At 44.5% G+C, this 24,849-nt stretch overlaps 1 protein-coding gene and 2 long non-coding RNA genes across 3 annotated transcripts; all 3 read right to left on the reverse strand.

Annotated features, from left to right (window-relative positions):
- Positions 1 to 14,578: 14,578 nt before the first annotated feature.
- LOC119283892 (ATP-dependent zinc metalloprotease FTSH 4, mitochondrial-like) lies at positions 14,579 to 17,392 on the reverse strand. The gene is made up of 7 exons (XM_037563251.1): positions 17,299 to 17,392; positions 17,055 to 17,171; positions 16,579 to 16,896; positions 16,194 to 16,483; positions 16,042 to 16,137; positions 15,458 to 15,934; positions 14,579 to 15,358 (listed from the first exon to the last, which is right to left on the reverse strand). Exons 1-7 carry the CDS (start codon positions 17,390 to 17,392, stop codon positions 14,579 to 14,581), a joined length of 2,172 nt encoding a protein of 723 aa, XP_037419148.1.
- Positions 17,393 to 17,708: 316 nt separating this feature from the next.
- On the reverse strand, positions 17,709 to 19,830 carry LOC119287494. Its single transcript, XR_005140882.1, has 4 exons — positions 19,620 to 19,830; positions 19,283 to 19,538; positions 17,972 to 19,200; positions 17,709 to 17,892 (listed from the first exon to the last, which is right to left on the reverse strand). It is a non-coding gene; the product is annotated as an uncharacterized LOC119287494 (long non-coding RNA).
- A 185-nt stretch (positions 19,831 to 20,015) lies between these two features.
- Positions 20,016 to 21,111, reverse strand: LOC119287495. Its single transcript, XR_005140883.1, has 3 exons — positions 20,821 to 21,111; positions 20,477 to 20,694; positions 20,016 to 20,380 (listed from the first exon to the last, which is right to left on the reverse strand). It is a non-coding gene; the product is annotated as an uncharacterized LOC119287495 (long non-coding RNA).
- Between the last annotated feature and the right edge of the window lie 3,738 nt (positions 21,112 to 24,849).

Consider the following 24,849-nt stretch of genomic DNA (forward strand, 5'->3'; position numbering starts at 1 on the left):
CTGGATAGCGATCGATGTGTGGAGTAATAGTAGTAGATGCAGGAAGGAGTCGGTCTACTTGTCTCAGACGTGATGCCTATATACATGATCATACCTAGATATTCTAATAATTATGCTCAATTCTGTCGATTGCTCAACAGTAATTTGTTTACCCACCGTAATACTTATGCTCTCGAGAGAATCCACTAGTGAAACCTATGGTCCCCGGGTCTATTTTCCATCATATTAATCTTCCGTCAACAAGCTATTTCCTTTTCCATTTATTTTGCTCTCTTTACTTTGCATATTTATCATAAAAATACCAAAAATATCATCTTATCATATCTATTAGATCTCACTTTCGTAAGTGACCGTGAAGGGATTGACAACCCCTTTATTGTGTTGGTTGCGAGGATTTTATTTGTTTGTGTAGGTGTGAGGGGCTCCACTACTAGGGAAAAGGCTAGCAGCAGCGCGGGTTTTAGGCCTATCAGCAGTGCGGGTACCCGCGCTACCAATAAGGCGCTACAGCTAACTCTTAGTAGTAGCGCTGCCTATACCCGCGCTACCACTATTGACTATAGCAACAGCGCTTTTCAGGAACGCGCTGCTATTACTTAGCTGTAGCGATTTCCCGGTCCAGCGCTACTGTTATATCTTTCACCATTTCCCCATTCCGGCTTCGATAAACTGCAATTTCCAGATACTAGGTACTACTAGATATCAATTTCATAAAGCATTATAGGTACTAGGTAGTACTCCCTCGGTTTGAAATTACTCGTCGTGGTTTTAGTTCAAATTTGAACTCAAACCACGACGAGTAATTTGGAACCGAGGGAGTACTAGATAACAATTTCATATATACTCAACATGCATCCTCAAGCAGTACAAGGTGACATCGACGACAATCATCATATTTAGTTCTAGATGATATCGACGACGATCATCATATGTAGTTCTACATGATATCGACGACGATCATCATATGTAGTTCTAGATGATATAGCCACATACACATATGTAGTTCTAGATGATATCGACGACGATCATCATCCTCAAGCCTGGGCGGTGGGTGTTCCTGATAGTAATTAGGATGGCCTGTCCAGCACGAAGATTCTTGCCAACGAGGAATCTCTTCCACCCAACTGAGTTCAAGTGTGTGCGACCATCTGTGCCCATGCGGTAAGTACATGTGGTGACGGAGCCCCTTGCGGTAAGGCGTAGTCCAACTGAGCCTTCTTCATCAGGCTCGATACCACAACTCACAGATAGGTTCTTTGGCAATCTCTGAATAAGAAAAACATATCAATTAATAAATAGCCTAAGCATGTGATCAGACTCTACACTAAAGTATATCATCGACTAGATTCCACAAAGCATATCATTGGACTCTACACTAAGCATATCATCGGATTCACTAAGCATATAATCGGATAATTTGCATTTGTAAGTATAACAATAAAGCATATATATCATCAAATTACTACATGCAGTACGTATAACATACCATTTCATGCCGATCGACCATGGTACTTGTCAGGCGGGTCACGAATGGCACCCCGACAAAGTCATCACGTGGCGGAATTATGTCCAATAGGTTGCACACCTCCTCCTCGCTTAGCCTCATTCTTTGAGCTATGATGGCTTCATGAAGTGGGTTCTCATCATCTTCATTGAGTGGGTCCTCATTATCTTCATCATCTTCGTCATCTTCATCATCTTCCACCAGGTTGATATAAATGACAACCAGCTTGGGTCTTTCTACTCTGAAGGAGAATCTGATCAACTCACCACCAGTAAGACGCATGCGAGCGAGGAAATGGCCCCATCCATCTCCGCCAATCTGCGACATATTGCTTCCTTTCTCGACCTCCATAGTGTATGCCCCCCCAGGAGCCTCAAATGGCACAGTGTCTCATGTCAACTTGTTGAATTTCAACCTCACATTGCATGGGACGATCTATGTAAGAAAAGCAAAATGACACAATGCAGTAATGCCAACACTAAAAATAAAATAGTTGTTACATTTCATCTAATTTCTTACCGCCGCATGACGAAAACTCGGATGGAAGTAGATGCCAAACAGCTTGCCAGTTGCAAGGCTGCTGGCGCACCTTGACTTGCACAGTCGACATAGTGGTGCTGGTGGTGGCGCCATTTTACTAAATCAACTAAATCAAAATGTTCTAAATCAACTAGCCTACTAAATCAACTAAATCAACTAGCCTACTAAATAAACTAAATCAAAATGTTCTAAATCAACTAAATCAACTAGCCTACTAAATCAACTGAATCATATCAACTAAATCGACTAAATCAACTAGCATACTAAATCAACTAGCATACTAAATCAACTAAATCAAAATGTTACATATGAAAGCCTACTAAATCAAAATGTGTCAGGGAGGAGGGACAAGGAGGGGCGACTCGAGGAGGGAGAAGATAGTAGGACGGAGGAGGAAGGCGGGCGAGGAGGGGCCGGCCGGCGGCGAGTGGAGGGAGGACGGATCGAGGAGGAAGGCGGAGCGAGGAGGGGCGGCCAGCGGTGAGTGGAGGGAGGACGGAGGAGGAGGCCGGTACCGAGTACAGCGAGGAGGATGAGGCGACAGCAGCGCAGATCGGGGGAGGGGCGACGGGGGAGGACCGGCGGCGCGGGGGGTGAGGAGGAGACCGTGATCGACTGTGTGTGAGTGTGATCTGTGGATGAGGCTAGTGAGATCTGTAGTTAATTTAGTAGTAGCGATTATTGCCTGAATGCGCTGCTGCTACGTTACGTAGCAGTAGCGCTGTCTATTTTAATGCACTACTGCTATAACTGGCCTCGCGGCGGCGGCGTGGGAATTTTAGCAGTAGCGCCGCTTGGAGTGCGCGCGCTACTGATAAACTTGTTTCAGCAGCGAGTTTCCACAGCCCGCGCTACTGCTACTTAGCAGCAGCGCCTGATTTTATAGCGCGCTGCTGGTAAGATTCTGTGTATAGGCTTTTCCCTAGTAGTACTCGCGCGTGGCCTCCTACTGGATTGATACCTTGGTTCTCAAAACTGAGGGAAATACTTACGCTACTTGGCTGCATCACGCTTTCCTCTTCAAGGGAAAACCAACGCAGTGCTCAAGAGGTAGCAAGAAGGATTTGTGGCGCCGTTGTCGGGGAGTCTACGCAAAAGTCAACATACCAAGTACCCATCACAAACCCTTATCTCCCGCATTACATTATTTGTCATTTGCCTCTCGTTTTCCTCTCCACTTCAGCCTTGCGGTTTTATTTGCCCTCTCTCTCTCCGTCCTCCTTCTCTTTCTCTATTTGCCTCTTTTTGTCCGTCTCTTGTTTGCTTGTGTGTTGGATTGCTTGCTTGTCCCGATGGCTCAATATAATACCAAATTGTGTGACTTTACTAATACCAACAACAATGATTTTATTAGCACTCCGATTGGTCCTCTTACCGATGATGAATCTTGTGAAATTAATGCTGCGTTGCTGAATCTTGTCATGAAAGATCCGTTTTCCGGCCTTCCTAGTGAAGATGCCGCTACCCATCTAAACAACTTTGTTGGTTTGTGTGATATGCAAAATAAGAAATATATGGACAATGATATTGTTAAATTGCAGCTATTTCCTTTTTTGCTTAGAGATCGTGCTAAAGCTTGGTTTTCGTCTTTGCCTAAAAATAGTATTGATTCGTGGAATAAGTGCAAAGATGCTTTTATCTCTAAATATTTTCCTCACGCTAAGATCATCTCCCTTAGAAACGATATCATGAATTTTGAGCAACTTGATCATGAACATGTTGCACAAGCTTGGGAGAGGATGAAATTAATGATACGTAATTGCCCTACACATGGTTTGAATTTATGGATGATTATACAAAAAAATTATGCCGGATTGAATTTTGCTTCTAGAAATCTTTTAGATTCGGCTGCGGGAGGCACTTTTATGTAAATCACTTTAGGAGAAGCTACTAAACTCCTAGATAATATTATGGTTAATTATTCTCAATGGCACACTGAAAGATCTACTAATAAGAAAGTGCATGCGATAGAAGAAATGAATGTTTTGAGTGGAAAGATGGATGAACTTATGAAATTATTTGCTAATAAAAGTGTTTCTTCTGATCCTAATGATATGCCTTTGTCTACTTTAATTGAGAATAATAATGAATCTATGGATGTGAATTTTGTTGGTAGGAATAATTTTGGTAACAACGCGTATAGAGGAAACTTTAATCCTAGGCCGTATGCTAGTAATTCCTCTAATAATTATGGTAATCCCTACAACAATTCTTATGGAAATTTTAATAAGATACCCTCTGATTTTGAATCTAACTTTAAAGAATTTATTACTTTGCAAAAGAATTTCAATGCTTTGATTGAAGAAAAATTGCTTAAGATTGATGAGTTGGCTAGGAACGTTGATAGAATTTCTCTTGATATTGATTCTTTGAAACTTAGATCTACTCCACCTAAGCATGATATCAATGAGTCTCTCAAATCCATGAGAATTTCCATTGATGAGTGCAAAGAAAGAACCGCTAGGATGCGTGCTAAGAAAGATTGCTTTATAAAAGCGTGTTCTTCTAGTTTCCATGATAATAAAGATGAAGATCTAAAAGTTATTGATGTGTCCCCTATTAAATCTTTCTTTTGCAGTATGAATCATGATAATGATGGGACTGAATATGATCCACCTTTACCTAGAAGACGTTCCAAAAATTCGGAGTCTTTACATCTTGATGCTAAAATTGTTAAAAGTGGGATTGAAGAAGTCAAAACTTTAAATATCAATGAACCCACTATTTTGGATCTCAAGGAATTTAAATATGATAATTGCTCTTTAATAGATTGTATTTCCTTGTTGCAATCCGTGCTAAATTCTCCTCATGCTTATAGTCAAAATAAAGCCTTTACCAAACATATCGTTGATGCTTTGATGCAATCTTATGAAGAAAAACTTGAGTTGGAAGTTTCTATCCCTAGAAAACTTTATGATGAGTGGGAACCTACTATTAAAATTAAAATTAAAGATCATGAATGCTATGCTTTGTGTGATTTGGGTGCTAGTGTTTCCACGATTCCAAAGACTTTGTGTGATTTGCTAGGTTTCCGTGATTTTGATGATTGCTCTTTAAACATGCACCTTGCGGATTCAACTATTAAGAAACCTATGGGAACAATTAATGATGTTCTTATTGTTGCAAATAGGAATTATGTACCCGTAGATTTTATTGTTCTTGACATAGATTGCAATCCTTCATGTCCTATTATTCTTGGCAGACCTTTCCTTAGAACGATTGGTGCAATTATTGATATGAAGGAAGGGAATATTAGATTCCAATTTCCGTTAAGGCATGGAACACTTCCCTAGAAAGAAAACTAAATTACCATATGTATCTATTATGAGAGCCACTTATGGATTGCCTACCAAAGATGGCAATACCTAGATCTATCCTTGCTTTTATGCCTAGCTAGGGGCGTTAAACGATAGCGCTTGTTGGGAGGCAACCCAATTTTATTTTTATTCCTTGATTTTTGCTCCTGTTTAGTAATAAATAATTTATCTAGCCTCTGTTTTGGTTGTGTTTTTTGTGTTTAATTAGTGTTTATTCCAAGTAGAACCGTTGGGAAGACTTGGGGAAAGTCTTTTTAATCTTGCTGTAAAAAGCAGAAACTTTAGCGCTCACGAGAACTACTGCCAATTTTTTTGGGAAGTGATATTTAGTTAATTATTTTTGAAGATGATTAATAGATAAATTCCTCACGTCCAGCAATTTATTTTAGAATTTTTGGGGTTCCAAAACTTGCGTTAGCTACAGATTACTACAGACTGTTCTGTTTTTGACAGATTCTGTTTTTCGTGTGTTGTTTGCTTATTTTGATGAATCTATGGCTAGTAAAAGAGTTTATAAACCATAGAGAATTTGGAATACAGTAGGTTTAACACCAATATAAATAAAGAATGATTTAATTACAGTACCTTGAAGTGGTGTTTTGTTTTCTTTCGCTAACGGAGCTGACGAGATTTTCTATTTTGAGTTTTGTGTTGTGAAGTTTTCAAGTTTTGGGTAAATATTTGATGGATTATGGAATAAAGAGTGGCAAGAGACTAAGCTTGTGGATGCCCATGGCACCCCAAGATAATCTAAGGACACCTAAAAGCCCAAGCTTGGGGATTCCCCGGAAGGCATCCCCTCTTTCGTGTACTTCCATCGGTAACTTTACTTGGAGCTATATTTTTATTTACCACATGATATGTGTTTTGCTTGGAGCGTCTTGTATTATTTGAGTGTTTATTTGTTAGTTTTACACAATCATCCTTGCTCTACACACCTTTTGAGAGAGACACACATGATTCGGAAATTGTTAGAATACCCTATGTGCTTCACTTATATCTTTTGAGTTATATAGTTTTTGCTCTAGTGCTTCACGTATATCTTTTAGGGCACAGTGGTGGATTTGTTTTATAGAAACTATTGTTCTCTCATGCTTCACTTAGATTATTTTGAGAGTCCTACAAAACAGTGTGGTAATTTGTTTTAATTATGTTAGGCATTCAAGATTAGTAAAAAAGTTTTCTTATGAGTGTGTTGAATACTATGAGAAGTTGGATACTTGATAATTGTTTTGAGATATGGAGATGGTGATATTAGAGTCGTGCTAGTTGAGTAGTTGTGAATTTGAGAAATACTTGTGTTGAAGTTTGTGATTCCTGTAGCATGCATGTATGGTGAACCGTTATGTGATGAAGTCGGAGCATGATTTATTTATTGATTGTCTTCCTTATGAGTGGCGGTCGGGGACGAGCGATGGTCTTTTCCAACCAATCTATCCCCCTAGGAGGATGCACGTAGTACTTTTCTTCAATAACTAATAGATTTTTGCAATAAGTATGTGAGTTCTTTATGACTAACGTTGAGTCCATGGATTATACGCACTCTCACCCTTCCACCATTGCTAGCCTCTCCAATACCGTGCACCTTTCGCCGGTATCATACACCCACCATATACCTTCCTCAAAACAGCCACCATACCTACCTATCATGGCATTTCCATAGCCATTCCAAGATATATTGCCATGCAACTTTCCACCGTTCCGTTTACTATGACACGCACCATCATTGTCATATTGCTTTGCATGATCATGTAGTTGACATTGTATTTGTGGCAAAGCCACCGTTCATAATTCTTTCATACATGTCACTCATGCACCATTGCGCATCCTGATACACCACCGAAGGCATTCACATAGAGTCATATTTTATTCTAAGTATTGAGTTGTAAGTAAATAAAAGTGTGATGATCATCATTTTTAGAGCATTGTCCCAAGTGAGGAAAGGATGATGGAGACTATGATTCCCCCACAAGTCGGGATGAGACTCCAGACTAAAAAAAGAGGCCATAAAAAAGGAGAAAAGGCCCAAATTAAAAAAAATGAGAGAGAAAGAGAGAAGGGACAATGCTACTATCCTTTTACCACACTTGTGCTTCAAAGTAGCACCATGATTTTCATGATAGAGAGTCTCTTATGTTATCACTTTCATATACTAGTGGGAATTTTTCATTATAGAACTTGGCTTGTATATTCCAATGATGGGCTTCCTCAAAATGCCCTAGGTCTTCGTGAGCAAGCGAGTTGGATGCACACCCACTTAGTTCTTTTTGTTGAGCTTTCATATACTTATAGCTCTAGTGCATCCGTTGCATGACAATCCCTACTCACTCACATTGATATCTATTAATGGGCATCTCCATAGCCCGTTGATATGCCTAGTTGATGTGAGACTATCTTCTCCTTTTTTGTCTTCTCCACAACCACCATTCTATTCCACATATAGTTCTATGTTCATGGCTCACGCTCATGTATTGCGTGAAGATTGAAAAAGTTTGAGAACACCAAAATTATGAAACAATTGCTTGGCTTGTCATCGGGGTTGTGCATGATTTAAATACTTTGTGTGGTGAAGATGGAGCATAGCCAGACTATATGATTTTGTAGGGATAACTTTCTTTGGCCATGTTATTTTGAAGAGACATAATCGCTTAGTTGGTATGCTTGAAGTATTATTATTTCTATGTCAATATTGAACTTTTGTCTTGAATCTTTCGGATCTGAATATTCACACCACAATTTAGAGTATTACATTGAAATTTTGCCAAGTAGCATTCCACATCAGAAATTCTGTTTTTATCATTTACCTACTCGAGGACGAGCAGGAATTAAGCTTGGGGATGCTTGATACATCTCCAACGTATCTATAATTTTTTATTGTTCGATGCTATATTATATCCTGTTGTGGACATTATTGGGCTTTATTATACACTTCTATATTATTTTTGGGACTAACCTATTAACCGGAGGCCCAGCCCAGAATTGCTGTTTTTTGTCTATTTCAGAGTTTCGCAGAAAAAGAATATCAAACGGAGTCCAAACGGAATGAAACCTTCGGGAACGTGATTTTCGGAACGAACATGATCCAGAGGACTTAGACCCTACATCAAGAAAGCAACCAGGAGGGGACGAGGTAGGGGCGCGCCTACCCCCCCCCCCTCCTAGGCGCGCCCTCCGCCCTGAGCCCACGTTGCTCCACCGACGTACTTCTTCCTCCTATATATACCTACGTACCCCCAAACTACCAGATATGGAGCCAAAACCCTAATTCCACCGCCGTAACTTTCTGTACCCGTGAGATCCCATCTTGGGGCCTTTTCCAGAGCTCCGCCGGAGGGGGCATCGATCACGGAGGGCTTCTACATCAACACCATAGCCTCTCCGATGAAGTGTGAGTAGTTTACTTCAGACCATCGGGTCCGTAGTTATTAGCTAGATGGTTTCTTCTCTCTTTTTGGATCTCAATACAAAGTTCTCCCCCTCTCTTGTGGAGATCCATTAATATTCTTTTGCGGTGTGTTTGTTGAGACCGATGAATTGTGGGTTTATGATCAAGTTTATCTATGAACAATATTTGAATCTTCTCTGAATTCTTTTATGTATGATTGGTTATCTTTGTGAGTCTCTTCGAATTATGAGTTTGGTTTGGCCTACTAGATTGATCTTTCTTGCAATGGGAGAAGTGCTTAGCTTTGGGTTTAATCTTGCGGTGTCCTTTCCCGGTGATAGTAGGGGAAGCAAGGCACGTATTGTATTGTTGCCATCGAGGATAACAAGATGGGGTTTATATCATATTGCATGAGTTTATCCCTCTACATCGTGTCATCTTGCTTAAAGCGTTACTCTGTTCTTTTGAACTTAATACTCTAGATGCATGCTGGATAGCGGTTGATGTGTGGAGTAATAGTATTAGATGCAGGCAGGAGTCAGTCTACTTGTCTCGGACGTGATGCCTATATACATGATCATACCTAGATATTCTCATAACTATGCTCAATTCTGCCAATTGCTCAACAGTAATTTGTTTACCCACCATAATACTTATGCTCTCGAGAGAAGCCACTAGTGAAACCTATGGCCCCCGGGTCTATTTTCCATCATATTAATCTTCCGTCAACAAGCTATTTCCTTTTCCGTTTATTTTGCTCTCTTTACTTTGCATCTTTATCATAAAAATACCAAAAATATCATCTTATCATATCTATCAGATCTCACTTTCGTAAGTCACCGTGAAGGGATTGACAGCCCCTTTATTGCGTTGGTTGCGAGGATTTTATTTGTTTGTGTAGGTGCGAGGGACTCGCGCGTGGCCTCCTACTGGATTGATACCTTGGTTCTCAAAACTGAGGGAAATACTTACGCTACTTTGCTGCATCACCCTTTCCTCTTCAAGGGAAAACTAACGCAGTGCTCAAGAGGTAGCAACGAGGCACATAGAAGGGTGTATCGGGAAGAAGAAGAAAGGAGATACCATCCACATAGAAGCTCGAGGAAGAAGGATGTGGGTAGTAAGAACGAGACTCGTCAAAAGTCACATCACGTGAGATGAGTAAGCGATGACCAACAGAATCCCTACAACGATAGCCCTTGTGCTCATTACTATAGCCAAGGAAAACACACTCAACCGATTGAGCCGTCAGTTTGGTGCGTTCTCGCGGGGCAAGAAGGACATAGCACACACATCCAAACATATGAAGAGTTGAATAATGAGGAGAACGACCAGTGAGACACTCCATAGGAATACCACCCTACAGAGTAGTCGATGGCAGAATGTTGATGAGATAGGTGGATGTAGAAACAGCCTCAGGCCAAAAGTGGGGTGGAAGGGAAGCGGCAATCATCAGCGCACGAGCCATCTCAAGCAGATGACGATGCTTGCGTTCAACAATGCCATTCTGAGCATGAGCACTAGGACATGAGAACTGAGCAAGAGTACCCTGTTCCGCGAGAAAACCACGCAACAGCTGGGAGATATACTCTCCAGCAGAGTCAACATGAAAAGTACGAATGGGCATGGAAAACTGGGTCTGAACCATGGCAGCAAATCGTTTGTATATAGAGAGAACCTCGCTACGAGATTTCATGAAGTAGAGCCAAGTGTAGCGAGAGAAATCATCAATAAACAAAACATAGTAGCGATGAACACCTTTCAAATCAAAGGGAGCAGGACCCCAGACATCATAATCAACTAAGTCAAAAGGACGCTGAGAGACCGACTCACTGGAAGGATAAGGTAACTGGGTATGTTTGCCAAGTCTACAACCATTACAATGTAAAGAAACATCTCCAGATACAGACCCTAAGAAGCCCTGACGCACTAAGGATGACAAGCGAGAGCCACAGAGGTGACCAAGGCGATGATGCCACTGCTGGAAGGACACAGACGAAGAGGCGGCAAGAGCACGAGAGCTGGCAGAAGTGGTGGCAGCGGAAGGAACACAAAGCCAGTCAACCTCCCAAAGGCCCTCTGACTCACGGCGCCGGGGGGCAGCACCAACCAAAGCCTTGGTGCGATGATCCTGAATGGAGCAAGAGTCGGTATCAAGAATGACACGAGAACCAAAATCAGTAAGCTGGGCAGCAAAAAAAAGATTCATGGTAAGGCAGGGAACATTTGAAACAATAGGAACAGAAAAGGACAGTGTAGAACGAATGCCACGACTAGCAACAGGAAGAGATGTGCCATCGGCAGTAAGGACATTAACAGGAGAATCAAGAGGGCGAAGAGAAGATAGTGCTGAAGAATCAGAAGACATGTGAAAGGAACCTCCAGAGTCCAGAACCCACGAAGATGTACCTGACGGTGTAGATGCCGGTGGTGATGAAGAGGTGCAAGCAGTCATAGCAGCAACAGAACCCGTCGATGAAGAACCAGAGGAAGCTAGAAGGCGCTTGAGCCGCACAATGTCCTGGTCAATGAGTGAAGGATTCGAGGAAGACGCAGGAGTCCCACTGGAAGAGGAGCGCCTCTGGTTTCACTACTTCTAGCGACAATCAGACTCTGGGTGACCTGGCCTGGAGCAGTAGTCACAAAAGGTGTCACGGGCGCGACCGACCGTTCTCAACATAAGGAGGGCGACCCACCCCCTGAAGGTGTGGGCAGAAGCGGTGGAGTAGTGAGATGAGCAGACGGCACAGGAGCTCGAGCAGCCAACACTGAAGGAACAACAAGCAACCCAATAGAACGAAGGCAGGTCTCCTCAGCACAAAGCTCAGCAAGGACCTCCGAGATAGGAACACGACCAGGAGCAAGCAGGTGAGCACGTCGAGGCTCAAACTCGGAGAGAAGACGAGATAAGAACTCATGGACACGCTGAAACTCGAGGATGGACCGCATAGTCTGGCAGCAGTAACAAGCCCCACAAACAACCGACCGAAGACACTCAAGCTGGCGCCAGATGGCAGACGTTTGTGTGTAGAACTCGTCAACAGAAGAGTCACCCTGCTGAAGAGCATGCTCCTGACGCACCACAGATAAGTAGAGAGCATCACCAGAGGGCTGATAGCGTTGACAGAGATAAGACCACATCTCTGCAACAGTGCTGAGGCCCATGAACTCCGAAGAAAACTGAGGGAGGACACTCGCAGTAAGAACAACAGTAGCACAAGCATCATCATTGCACCACTAAATGTAAGCAGACAGATCATCTTGGTAGGCAGAAAGAGCATCGGAATAAGCTAACATCTGCTGATCATAAGCATCAACCGCGGCATCATCGAGAGCCTTGGCTGAATCCTGATCAGTCTGGGAAGCACTAGCAGCAAGAACCGGCGGTACTGGTGGGTGAGGGAGTCCTGGATTAGGGGGTGTCCGGATAGCCGGACTCCTGGACTATGAAGATACAAGATTGAAGGCTTCGTCCCGTGTCCGGAAGGGACTTTCCTTGGCGTGGAAGGCAAGCTTGGCGATACAGATATGTAGATCTCCTACCGTTGTAACCGACTCTGTGTAACCCTAGCCCTCTCCGGTGTCTATATAAACCGGAGGGTTTTAGTCTGTAGGACAGAACAATAATACCATAGGCTAGCTTCTAGGGTTTAGCCTCTCTGATCTTGTGGTAGATCTACTCTTGTACTACCCATATCATCAATATTAATCAAGCAGGACGTAGGGTTTTACCTCCATCAAGAGGGCCCGAACCTGGGTAAAACATTGTGTCCCCTGCCTCCTGTTACCATCCGCCTAGACGCACAGTTCGGGACCCCCTACCCGAGATCCGCCGGTTTTGACACCGACAGCGGGGTAGGAGCCACGGGAGCAACATGACATGGCGGACAGGGGACCTCACCAGAGAGAACACCCCACAGAAGAAGTCTGCGCATACGGATGCGCATGAAGCCCACAAACTCAACATAGTTGGTGCCATCAAATATCACCGAGCACCGCGGGACAGCGACATAACCCGAAGAAGACATGAGGAAGCCTCTCTTCTTCTTCTTCTTTCTTTTTTTTGGTCAACAAACTCCTGGCTAGATCTGGATCGAGCAGGGAAACGCTCGAGGCAGAGCGAACGACCAGGCAGCGAGGCAGTAGGCCGGGCCGACACAGGCGGATCCGGAGGGGCGCCGGCGACCGGGCGAGGCGGGAGGCAGGGCCGACCAGGCGCATCCGGAGGGGAGCGGGCGTCCGGACGGGGTGGTGGCGAGGGCCGACCGGGACGGCGGTGAGGGCCGACCTGGGCGGCGGCGGCGGCCAACCTGGATGGGGTGGTGGCGAGGGCCTGCGGCCAACCGGGGCGGCGGCGAGGGCCGATCTGGGCGGTGGCGGCGGCCAACCGTGATGCCGGCGACAGCCGAAACGGGGTGACGGCGGCGGCCGTACTTGGAAGGAACGGAGGAGGAAACTGAGACGGGGACGAGGAGAGAGAGCAGCCGGCTGAGAAATTCAAGCAGCGGGGGCTGCGGATCGGACAAGAACGAGGACGAACGAAGGCCAGGACGGAGGCTAGCAACCGCGACGGGGACAAGGAAGCACGCCCGGAGTTGCATTGTGCGGGAGCGAGGCTAACCTAGCATCTGATACCATGTTGGATAATGAGCAACTATTATTCATCGAGGGCCAAAGGCCATTACATATACATGTGAGGTAAAGTGCAAGAAACCCCTTATACAATAGGGATGTATCGAAAAAGGACTATACACATCTAAACGTCCCCTCTCCGGGTCTATACCTAGTCTCCTCGTTTCTGACAGTGGCACCAGTCGCGTCCTCTCTCTTTATGTAGGTTTTGCAGCTAGGAAATAATTTATTTAGCTAGGAGACTACGAAATAACATTATATATCCTTGTGATCAGTAACATTAAACCATATTCGATTGGAAAAGGCATGGGTATTTGTTTTAGAGCGGGTTACAAAATCTTGGGGTACATGCTTGAGTTCCAAAAGCAGGAGTTTTATAGATATAAGATACAAAACACCACACTCTTTTCAGATTTGAGAAAGAAATGTCATGAAATCTCTCCAGCTTCCTTATATTGTGTGTTTTCCTGTAGTTGGTTTCTAATTTCTTTGGGCAGTTTTAAATATCTGTCCAAAAATTGAGTTAGAAAAAGTAAACCGGACATCTAAATAAATTACTCCCTATGTAAACTAATACAAGAGCGTTTAGATCACTAAAGTAGTAATCTAAACGCTTTTATATTAGTTTACGGAGGGAGTACAATTTTAACAGCTCACTCGGCGAATTATGTGGCTTTTGTAATTTGATGAGTTACAGCTTGATAAATGCATAATATTTCCTAAACTGTTTTGACAAATCAGCTGAATACATGAACAGTTCGCACGATGGGTTATGTGTGGTTTTCTGATAGTTTTCGATAGGTTTGGCAAAGGCTTGCGAACATTATTTGAATCAACATTCTCAAACATTACTTAGTTGATGTGACTGCAATTAATAAGCTCGTTTAAAGCAGAACAATAGCCAGGGCTGTGAAAATTGCATTTATACACATCCTTCTTGTGCTCAGTCACAGAAACCCTATTCAGTTCATGTTTAAGTTCCAAAGCACAAGTATTTACTTATTCAGAACATAATATGCAAAAGTTGGATTACACGTCTATGACCTGAGAAACAAAATTCAGAGTATTCTAGGAAAGATCAATTAAATTCTGCTCGTACATCTTCTTTACACTTGTGTGTATGCAGCTATAATAATGAACCAAAAAGAAGAGACATGACCAAACTGTCTGTTCAATCTCTTCGCTGTCAAAGGACTGTTGTCAAAACCATTTACTTCCACCTCCTGTTACTAGTTTCTTGATCTGGTCACCAGTGAGAGTCTCATCCTTCAGGAGGGCGTTGGCTAGCGCATCAAGCTCCTTCCTACGATCCGTGAGAACCGCTTTGGCGTTCTTGTAAGCATTGTCCAGTAATTCTTTCACCTCCTCGTCAACCAGTTCTGACATCCGCCCGCTCATGTTCGTCGCCTTGCCACCGCTAGCATCACCGCCATTGCTGTAGGTAACAAAGCCCACCCGCTTGCCCATGCCATACTTGGTGACCATGTCAGTCGCCAGCTGAGTCGCCCCGCTTAGATCAGATGAGGGGCCAGTGGTGACCCCGCCTTCTCCGGCTAGAAGCTCCTCGGCCACCCGCCCGCCCATCAGGACATCTAGAGTCGCCAGCATCTTCTTCCTCGAGAGTTCAAACTCGGCGTCTTCCCCCGGCAGCTGCATCACCATGCCAAGAGCATCCCCCCTGGGAACAATGGTAGCCTTCTCGACAGCGTCAGCGCCTTCAGTGAAGATAGCAACAAGAGCGTGCCCTCCCTCATGGTAGGCAGTCATCTTCCTGGCATGATCAGGTATCACCGCCGACTTGCGCTCGCTGCCCATCATGATCCTGTCCTTGGCATACTCTAGGTGATGCATCGTAACAGCTTTCGCCCCGTCCTTGGCAGCGGTGAGGGCGGCCTCATTCACCATGTTTGCAAGGTCTGCACCCGAGAGCCCAGGTGTCCCTGTAGCGATTGTCAACACATCCACACCCTTGGCTTTCACCTGCATGCAATGGAAAAATACACAGATCGAAAAGGTTAAAGTTAAGTCTTACGTTATAATAGATTGCAAATATTTTTGGGGACAGACGGAGTATGTCACCTTTGAGATATAAGACTCGAGGATCTGGCGTCGGCCCTCGACATCTGGAAGAGGAACGTGGACATGACGGTCAAAACGCCCAGGCCTGACGAGGGCTTTATCTAGCGACTCCTTGAAGTTGGTCGCGGCGATCACGATGACCCCGTCATTCTGCTTGAAGCCATCCATCTCAGAAAGCAGCTGGTTCAGGGTATGCCTCATCCACATTGGATCTTCTGTATTTCTAGGACCAGCAATGGCATCGATTTCATCGATGAATATTATGCAAGGGGAGCGCTTCTTTGCTTCACTAAAGAGCTCCCTCACTCTTTTAGAGGCAACACCGATATACTTGTCCTCGAAGTCGCTGCCGCTGCACGCGAAGAACGGGACGCCAGTTTCCCCGGCCAACGCCCTCGCCAACATGGTCTTCCCTGTGCCTGGTGGACCAGAAAGCAGAACGCCCTTTGGAAGCTTGGCACCAAGGCTCGTGAAACGCTGCAAAGCAAGCATGTGAAACTGGGTTAATTAACCACACGAGGAAAGAAACGATCGCTGAGCTGCATGAAGAAGGTTGATGATGGCAGTGTCACAGTCACACTCACCTTGGGATCTCGTAGGTAGTGAGCAATGTCCTCGAGGTCAGCTTTGGCTTCGTCAGCCCCCTTTACATCACGGAATTTCGTGGTGATCGAGGTTACCTCTTTCAAACTGCCAAAATTACCAACTTTTGTTTTCTGACCACTGAACGTACTACCTGCAGCTTCTTCGACACCACCGTATCGCCCAAGAGCTCAGCCGGAATCTTGCCGGCAAAGACTACAAGGCCCTGATCAGCAGCCTCAATTACCTTCTCAGACACCTTGTCACCAAGAGCCTTGCCGCCATAGGTCGCAAGGCCAGTAGCTAGGCCGGCAGCAGCGATGGTCCCGAAGGTGGGCCATAGCAGTTTCCATATCTTGCCCTTCTCCATTGTAACCATGTGGAGCGGTGCAGTAGCTGTGCCCAGAGCACCATCCTTCGACAGGAGCTGGATGCCCTCCACCCCTGCCAAATCAGTTAGCAGAAACAAGTTGTAAACAGATTGCATATAAAATTGGTGAATCGTATGCTCGGGTTAAGTAGAAATTGAGGCCACCTACCTTGAGTTCTCATCTCGAGGCTGACGAGGGCCTTTACATACTCTGAGAGAGCTGAAGGTTTGGAATGCATCGAAGGCTGGCTTTCGAAGTTGTATATAACTCTTTCTAGATCACTGCTGTTGAGGTCTGTGAGACGAGAAGCGGCGCCAGAGTGCAGGCCTCTTCTGTTCAGGTGTGTGAGACGAGAAGCGGCGCCAGAGTGCAGGCCCCTTCTGTTCAGGTGTGTGAGACAAGAAGCGGCACCAGAGTGCAGGCCCATTCTGTTGAGGTCTCTGAGACGAGAAGCGGCACCAGAGTACAGGCGACGAACAATGCTACCTGGATTAGTAAGCATCCGCAGAGCTGATCAGTTTACAGAAAGGAGATTTAACTAGTTGCTCCATGGTACGTAAGAATCAAACAAGTACCAACAAGTCATATGTAGATTATAATGAGATGTTTGTATGATCAACAACAGGATACTGGGCACAGAAAACCGAACAGCGTGCGAGCGACGGAGAGGTACCTGCGCCGGTAGCTGCATTTGCCCTGAAAGAAGCCGGCACGTTGCAAATCACACGCGCCAGTCCACGCCTTGCCAGATGCATTGCAGCCTGTGACACAAAAACCAACGAGGGTTAAGCAGCATTCAGCAAAGCAAACGTTGAATTCAGCAGCTACGGGAGCCGACATGGCCCTGAAATGGCAACCCGTAAACTAGAGTCTAAAACGTCGACAGACAGTCGCTCGCAGCTGCAGATTCAGAAACAGGGTCACACCGGGGAAAGGAAGAAGTAGAGTAGAAGACCTTGGATTGGGCGAGCCGTAGGGCCATGACGGACGCCGAAAAGAATCGCTCGAAACCTTGTCGTTGCTCGGCGGCGAGAGCGAGACGATGCCTGTCCCATAGTTGCCATGTTTCCGGTACGGTGGGAACGAGGAACGGGAACGGGGGACGAGAGTCGGATGCTGGAAAAAATAGGGTACAGCAGGGGTATACATCTCTAGAACGATTTTTGTCAAGCGGAAACACGATCCAATCAATTCCGGTACGATGAATCCGGTACGGTACGAGGAACGTGAATCTTTACTAGTTGGGATGATGAACCCGGTACAACGGTGGATCAACCATATGAACGATGATAAGACATGATATATTTAATTAAAATTTCAGCACGAGTACTTAACAAAATACTTGACTTAACCAGAGTAGCAAACAAGAAAACAGATTGACTAAGGTAACAGACACAATCACTTCAATAGCAGCATCCAAGTGACTCATCTTCCAGGTTTCCAACCAATAAAGTTTCACCAACAGATTAACTCGCCATGTACCTTCAATTAAAAGAGAACTATTAGTGACCATAGAATGTAAAGATTGGAGTCAATATATTGAAGAGTTCAGATTTAGTACCGGACACTTCCTAGTGTTTCAAGTCCTCTGAATTTTGTGTGGTGGTTCAGCATCAGCTGCTTCATCCTCCAAGCTATCCCAACGCAGCTGCTCAAGCTTCAAGCTTGAATCCTCCAGCAAATCATTCTCAGGCTCAACATCCTAATGTGGACCTGAATTGTAGCCCTCTGAAAACCTCCTCTTCAGACGCTCGTTTGAATGAATAAAGACAAGCTTATCGGCTGTCGTTGCATTCAGCTTGTTTCTCTTTACATTATGTATGAATGAGTAGGTACTCCAATTTCTTTCGGCAGAGGAGCTGCTTATTGGCTGAGACAAGACTTTCTTTGCCACCTCACTTAAAGTTGGAGTTTGTGAGCCATAATTGAACCACCATTATGTGGCATTCATCGTGGCTGCATCAGCCTGAACGGCGTCTATTGCATACAAACCTTTCTTCATTATAAAGGTGTTAAGCTCCTCACGTAAAAGAGCATACTCTTTTTTATCTTCTGCAATTCTATTTAGAGCCTCTATAACACCTTCCATAACCTCACTGTCATCATTTGGAGCTTTCCTTTGACCACCACCAGGAGCAGGACTTGCAAGATAGGCTTGATCATAATACTTAGGAGAAAGAGCAAACGCTAAGCAATGAAAATGCCAGTTCATCTTTCCCCATCGATAAAGAATAATTTCATTTAGCTTCGACCAATCATCTTTGTGAGGGTTATCTTCCCTTGTCATGACTTCTTGCATCTCGCCAAGCATATTGTCCATTCTTTCATATATATCACCAGATTTTGGACCTTCTCCGTCACTGAACTTGATTACCATGTATAATGGTTTTGTCATGTCAAGGATGATTTTAATCTCATCCCAAAATGTCTCATCAATGATATTTTGGGCAATCGCATTTGCTGCTGCTCTTGTTTGTACATCACAAGCCTTCACCAGTTCCTTCCACTTTCTTGTGACAATGGTAGTTGTGAGCGCCTCTCGAACATCCATAAGCCTCTTAAGCACAATATAATGAGAAGTAAATCTTGTTTTTGAGACCTTCAAAAGATCCAACTTGGAGTTGCGTCTAAAGAGATCTTGAAAGTGCTGGTGGTTCCTAAAGAACTTCACAATTGCTTTCCCAGTCTGGTATGTATCAACCATCCAAGCAAACTTTTTTTTGCAAAATCTTTGAATACTAGATTCAGTGTGTGAACCACACATGGAGACCAAAATATATGCTTATGCACCTGTCAAATAGAAAAGAGAAACACAATTGGATATACGTGATCCTCAAACTAAAATCAATGTACCAAACAATGAAAAACATACTTTCTCAATTTCTTCACCCGCAACTCTGCAATTAGATGCATTATCAGTGATGACCTGAAGGACATTGGAAGGGCCAATCTCCTCAATGGCTTGCAGTAAGAATTGTGCAATGGCTTCACCTGTCTTCTCTTCTCCAGAGAAGTCTTCTGCGTACAGAAACATTGAACCACAGCTATTCGATGCTATTACGTTGATTAATGGATGGTTCTTCATATTTGTCCATCCGTCAGAAACAACAGAGACACCATGGGAATACCTATATACAGTTATAGACACCATGAGACACCATCCGTCAGAAAAAATAGATGATTACAAATGCTAAATGTTTGAGGCTTACCATGTTTGTCTAACCGGAGCCAAATCATTCTCCACCTTTCTCTTACATGCATCTAGAAGAGTAGTCCTAGCCTTCTCATATGCAGGAGGTTTGTATCCCTTTGGTGCTCTCTGGATGGCTGCTACCATTTCATAGTGTTGAGGACTTCTCAACACATTAAAGGGAATTCCATTAGCACAAAGGAACAACATTATTTGCATGTCCACTGCATCTCTTTCCACCCCAGCAAAAGCTTATACTAATTGCTTTTTAGGCGCCGAGCCTGTAGCTTGTACTTTCTTAGGTTGGTGATACTGTAAATCAAAACAGGGAAAGATTCATATAGGTGCCAATTGTTGTGGTGTTGTCTGAATAATTTTTCTCATAAAAAGCATGTGCATATACCTTATCATATATTTTCTTATACTTGACGCGATCACTTGCGACAGAGGAGCGAGCAATTTGTTTCGTCTTGCCAGGACCAACACCAAAGAAGTGCTGATGAATTCTTGTATAACTACTCGTGTACTTCTTATCACAATGTTTGCATCGCCAGGGTCTTGGTCCACCAGAGTTCTTCCCTTTAGGTGCATCAAGAAAAAATACCTCATCTAGAAGGGATTTAGCAGGTTTTGCAGTACCATGCTCGGCAGATTCATCTTGTTCATCAGCGCTATTACGCTCATCATCGGAATTGATGAGATCAACATCATCAGCGTCATCCTCCTGGATGTCACTCCGATCTGCTAACTTACGTTTCGACCCAAACGCCATCGCAATCTCTGAATAATGAACGGGTTCATATATTACATTCTTACTCACAAAACTGTAATTCAAAGGCAAGATCTGATGAACTGAATGGTGTAGGTTAGGTGTACCTGAATCTGAAAACCGAATGCTTGAATGTCACTGGACTCTTGGATCCTCGAGCAATCAAGTCTTCTGAAGCATCGCTGGTTTTGAATCTGAATTTCTGCTGCTGCATGCGCCTCTGGTCACTGGATGCAGGGAGCAACTGGCTGGGACTGGGAGGGAGAGGGACGAGGGAGTACTTATACAAGAATTGGCTGGGCTGTGTCGTTGATCCATAAATCATCTGTTTCCCAATGAAATTTATTAGCAGCCTTTTGCTTACTCGAGGAGTTTTTTGGGGGAGTGGAGAAGATCGAGACAGAGAGTAAAACAAGGAGTTGGTGATTGATTTGGCTGACATTTTGCTTACCCAATCGATTCACGAACCAGGACTGCCGAGTCGACGAATCTGAATCAACAATCCCACTGCGGAAACGCCGAATCCGCATCGAATCTTACCGAATCGATCCTCGTTCTTGAATCTGATTCCGGGACCATGAATCCGGATCGAGGGACGGTCCATCGTTCCCCGTTTCCGGCTACTATGGCCTGTCCCTCTGCTTTTCTCTGCCTCCTGACTCAAGATGGCAATGGGCCCCGAAACCCACATCCCCATGGTTTTTACCCTATTAGGGGACGGGAATGGGCATCTTTTCATCCCCGTGGGGCTGTTGTTGGGCACATTATACAACCACAACCCAACACGTTTCGTGGGTTTACACCCGTTTCGGTAGTTCCCGAACCCGAAACCCGGCAATACCCGTGAAATTACATTATTTTTTTATCACCGTAGTCATCTTATCCCCGAAATCTTAGAGGCCTCGATGTGTTCATAAGATTGGATAAGAAACAAATATAAAGGTGTGTCTTTCTTTACATATCATCATAAAGTTTATCATTATCTTGTTGCAATATTTCATAAGATGTTCGTTACTACTTATTTGATTCTCATAGATGCTGACAATGAATAAGGACAAAGTTTTTGGACTTGTGCATATTTTTCTCATGTTTAACTTTAGCTTGAGCGAGTTTTGATCTTTCCTAGTACTCGGCACTTTGATTTGGCATTGGAAGATTTGAAGATGGTCGTTTGGAGGCTTGGAGATGTGAAAGATGTCATGATGATTCCAACTTTAAAGTGATTTGTGAACTATTAGTTCTACTTCAGAACTTATATAGCTGTTGAACCATCTACTATTGTTTTCTGTTGAAATTTACTTAAGTTATGCTGCTGAAATGTGCTTGTTTTGTTGTTGAAGTGTTATTCTTTGTCACCATTATGTTTGTTTAAATATTTTGGTTTTATCGTGGGTTCTCCGTGGGTTCCCCGAAACCCGATGAGTTTAGGGGACAGGCAGAAAACTAGCCCCGCACACGATGATGGAGACAGGGACGGGTTTACGATTTTCTCGTGAGGATAGGTTCGGGAAGACAAAACCCGTGACTCCTGACTGGACTACCTACCTGCAGTATATAACTGCGTCGATTGATCATGGCTGTGTCGTAGTCGGAGTAAAGTAGAAATCGGAGCCGCCAAGAACCGACCGGAAGTGAACAAGCAGGTTTCCGGCCGGACTGGATTCGGGGAAGGATTCTTATCTTAGAACCAAATAGACTCCAACTCGGACATTCAAACCATCAAATTAGCCACCCAGATTCGATTCCGGCGGAGGGGTTCGATTCGAAACGAACATTGCGGCAACTGTGTGGGGAAGAAAGTGTCACCTTGTTCGGGCCTCACCGCGCCGCCTCCCCCCAAATCGGCGGCGGCCGGATCTGGGATGGTCCGGCCGGGCGGCGGCTCCCTGCCGTCGGCGAAAAGTGCCCCTCCGCTCATCGCCCGCGCTCTCCGCCGGCTCGGCTGCGGGCATGGACCTGGTCTCGTGCGCATGGCGGGCTCGAGGAGGAGGGGAGAGGGATGGCGCTGGGTTCTCTTTCCCAGATGACACCCCACCTCGACGCCTGAATCACTGAAAGTCTGAAACAAGTATTCTGAACGGATGAACACTTAAATTTGTTTTTGTAGGCGATGATTGACAACCCTAATATTAACTCTCTACAACAAATACTCCACGTCACACATACTCCCTCCGTGTGGTGCATAACGTACATTTGACTTTAAAATTTACCTATAAAAAAGTGTACTTCTATCTTTTCAATGCACTTTCTTTTTACAGAATAATACTTGTGTTACTCAAAACTATCCAGAGTTACAATCACGACCGGTAATATCGAGGAGTTCATCAGAGCATCTCCAACAAGCGCCGGTCACGCCGCGCGTAAAAAACACATATGCCGCGCGCGCATCGCCAGATTTGGCGCGGCGCGCAGCGCTGGCTCCAGCAGCCGCGCTAAAATGCAGCGCATAAAAATGCAGCGCGCGCGACGCGCACAAACAACATATGCATTCGAAAACAAAAGAAAAAAAAATCAAAAACAAATAAAAATAAATAGTTCAATTGTTTATTACAACTCAAACAAACAGTTTATCGTTCAATACAACAAATAATGCAATTAAACACAACAAATAGTTCAACAATACAATAACGAACACACAAATCATGATGCTCTTTGTCGTCCATTCCATGCCCACCACTCCTTACTGAGATCCTTCTGAAGATCATTATGCGCTGCGGGACGTCGAATGGCATGATAGGAGGCAACAAAATGGATCACCCTTTCAGCCCTCCGTCGCACTCGCACGGATGTCCCAAGAGCTCATACTGGAAGTAGTCTACATCTTGGTCACGCTCATTCTCGATGATCATGTTGTGCATGATCACACAAGCGTGCATTATGTACCAAAGCATCTTCTGATCCCAAAATCTAGCCGGTCCTCTCACAATAGCAAATTGGTCTTGTAAAATCCCAAAAGCTCTCTCCACATCTTTTCTAGCCGCCGCCTGAGCATTGCGGAAATCAAGATTTTTCTTACCTTCTGGCTTTTTCAACAGCTTGACAAAGGTTTGCCACTTTGGATAGATGCCATCCGCTAGATAATAGTCATAGTTGTATGTACGGCCATTTGCTACAAACTGCATCGATGGCAACTCCCCATTTGCAATCTTACTCATCAGTGGTGACCGGTTGACAACATTGATGTCATTCAAAGATCCAGGCATTCCAAAGAATGCATGCCAAATCCAAGTCTCTTGATCGGCCACCGCTTCAAGGATTATAGTGGAACCCTTTTTTTGGCCGTGGAATTGCCCATGCCATGCCTTTGGACAATTCTTCCAACTCCAATGCATGCAATCTATTGAGTCAAGCATGCCAGGAAAGCCGCGAGCTTTGTTCATCGCCAAAAGCCTTGCGACGTCTTCAGCATTGGGAGATCTCAAATACTCCTCGCCAAACACTTGCACAATTCCGACTACGAAGCGCTTGACACACATGATGGTTTGGCTCTCACCCATAGCCAAGTGATCATCAACTAGATCAGCCGGTATACCGTATGCCAACATACGCAAAGCGGATGTCACCTTCTGAAAGGTGCTATGCCCGAGCTCTCCGGCGGCATTCCTCCTTTGCTGAAAAAAGCGGTCATGGCTCACTAGTTTCTCTGCAATGTGCCTGAACAACTCGGTGCTCATCCTAAACCGGCGACGAAAATATGACTCGGGGTATGTGGGATTCTCCGCAAAATAATGCCTGATCAATCTGTTGTGGGCATCGATCCTATCTATCCAAATTTTTTGCCGACCCATAACCGAACCACCGTGCTTCGGTTTTTTATTAATATGCATAGCTAGGATCATTGCAAGATCCTCCTCCTCTTCCATATCAAATTCTTCTTCGGAAGAATCATACGACGAACTCATCTACAATGTTGAATACTATGCTATAAATAAAAAAAGTCCATTTGCATTTCTGTCCCTAACTCGAACCACCTACTCAGATTTGTCCCTAATTTCGAAGTCTGCTCAAATTTGCCCCTCCGCCGTCATGTGGTCTTATAGAAATGCCCCTCCGAGCCGTTACCATCCAGTCAAGGTTGTTTGACCGCTAACCAGCCGTTTCTTTGACATTTTTGCCCTTGTGTCCATGTGCCACTTATTGGTGGGTCTCACTCTCAAAAAATAAAATGAAAAAACACTTCCTCTCACCCCCTCTCTCTCACTGATAACTTACATGTGGGGCCAATCTTGAAAAGGACTATTCAAACTTGATATTAGGCCCACTGTTATTGGATTATTAATATTTTCTGCATATTTTGTTTCAATTAATTGTTGATTAGGCCAACAGTGACCGACGGCGACCACTTGCCACGGCGGTGGCACGTCGGGAGGCCGCGAGGAGGATGGACGAGGGAAGCAGGCGATAGCCCTAGATCTGCCGCATCCAGGGATGTTTTCTCCGGACCATATGGTCGCCAGAGCGAACGGTCGCGACCATTCCC

The sequence above is a fragment of the Triticum dicoccoides genome, chromosome 4A, assembly GCF_002162155.2.
Source record: "Triticum dicoccoides isolate Atlit2015 ecotype Zavitan chromosome 4A, WEW_v2.0, whole genome shotgun sequence".
NCBI classification, from domain to species: domain Eukaryota; kingdom Viridiplantae; phylum Streptophyta; class Magnoliopsida; order Poales; family Poaceae; genus Triticum; species Triticum dicoccoides.

Excerpts from the sequence above, each read along its gene's own strand:
- LOC119283892 (XM_037563251.1), bottom strand. The coding sequence starts at position 17,392 with ATGGCCCTACGGCTCGCCCAATCCAAGGTCTTCTACTCTACTTCTTCC. Across the intron at positions 17,172-17,298 it reads ATCTGCAGCTGCGAGCGACT|GCTGCAATGCATCTGGCAAG; the intron begins GTCTGTCGACGT and ends TTTGTGTCACAG. Across the intron at positions 16,484-16,578 it reads CCTCGAGATGAGAACTCAAG|GGGTGGAGGGCATCCAGCTC; the intron begins GTAGGTGGCCTC and ends CTGATTTGGCAG.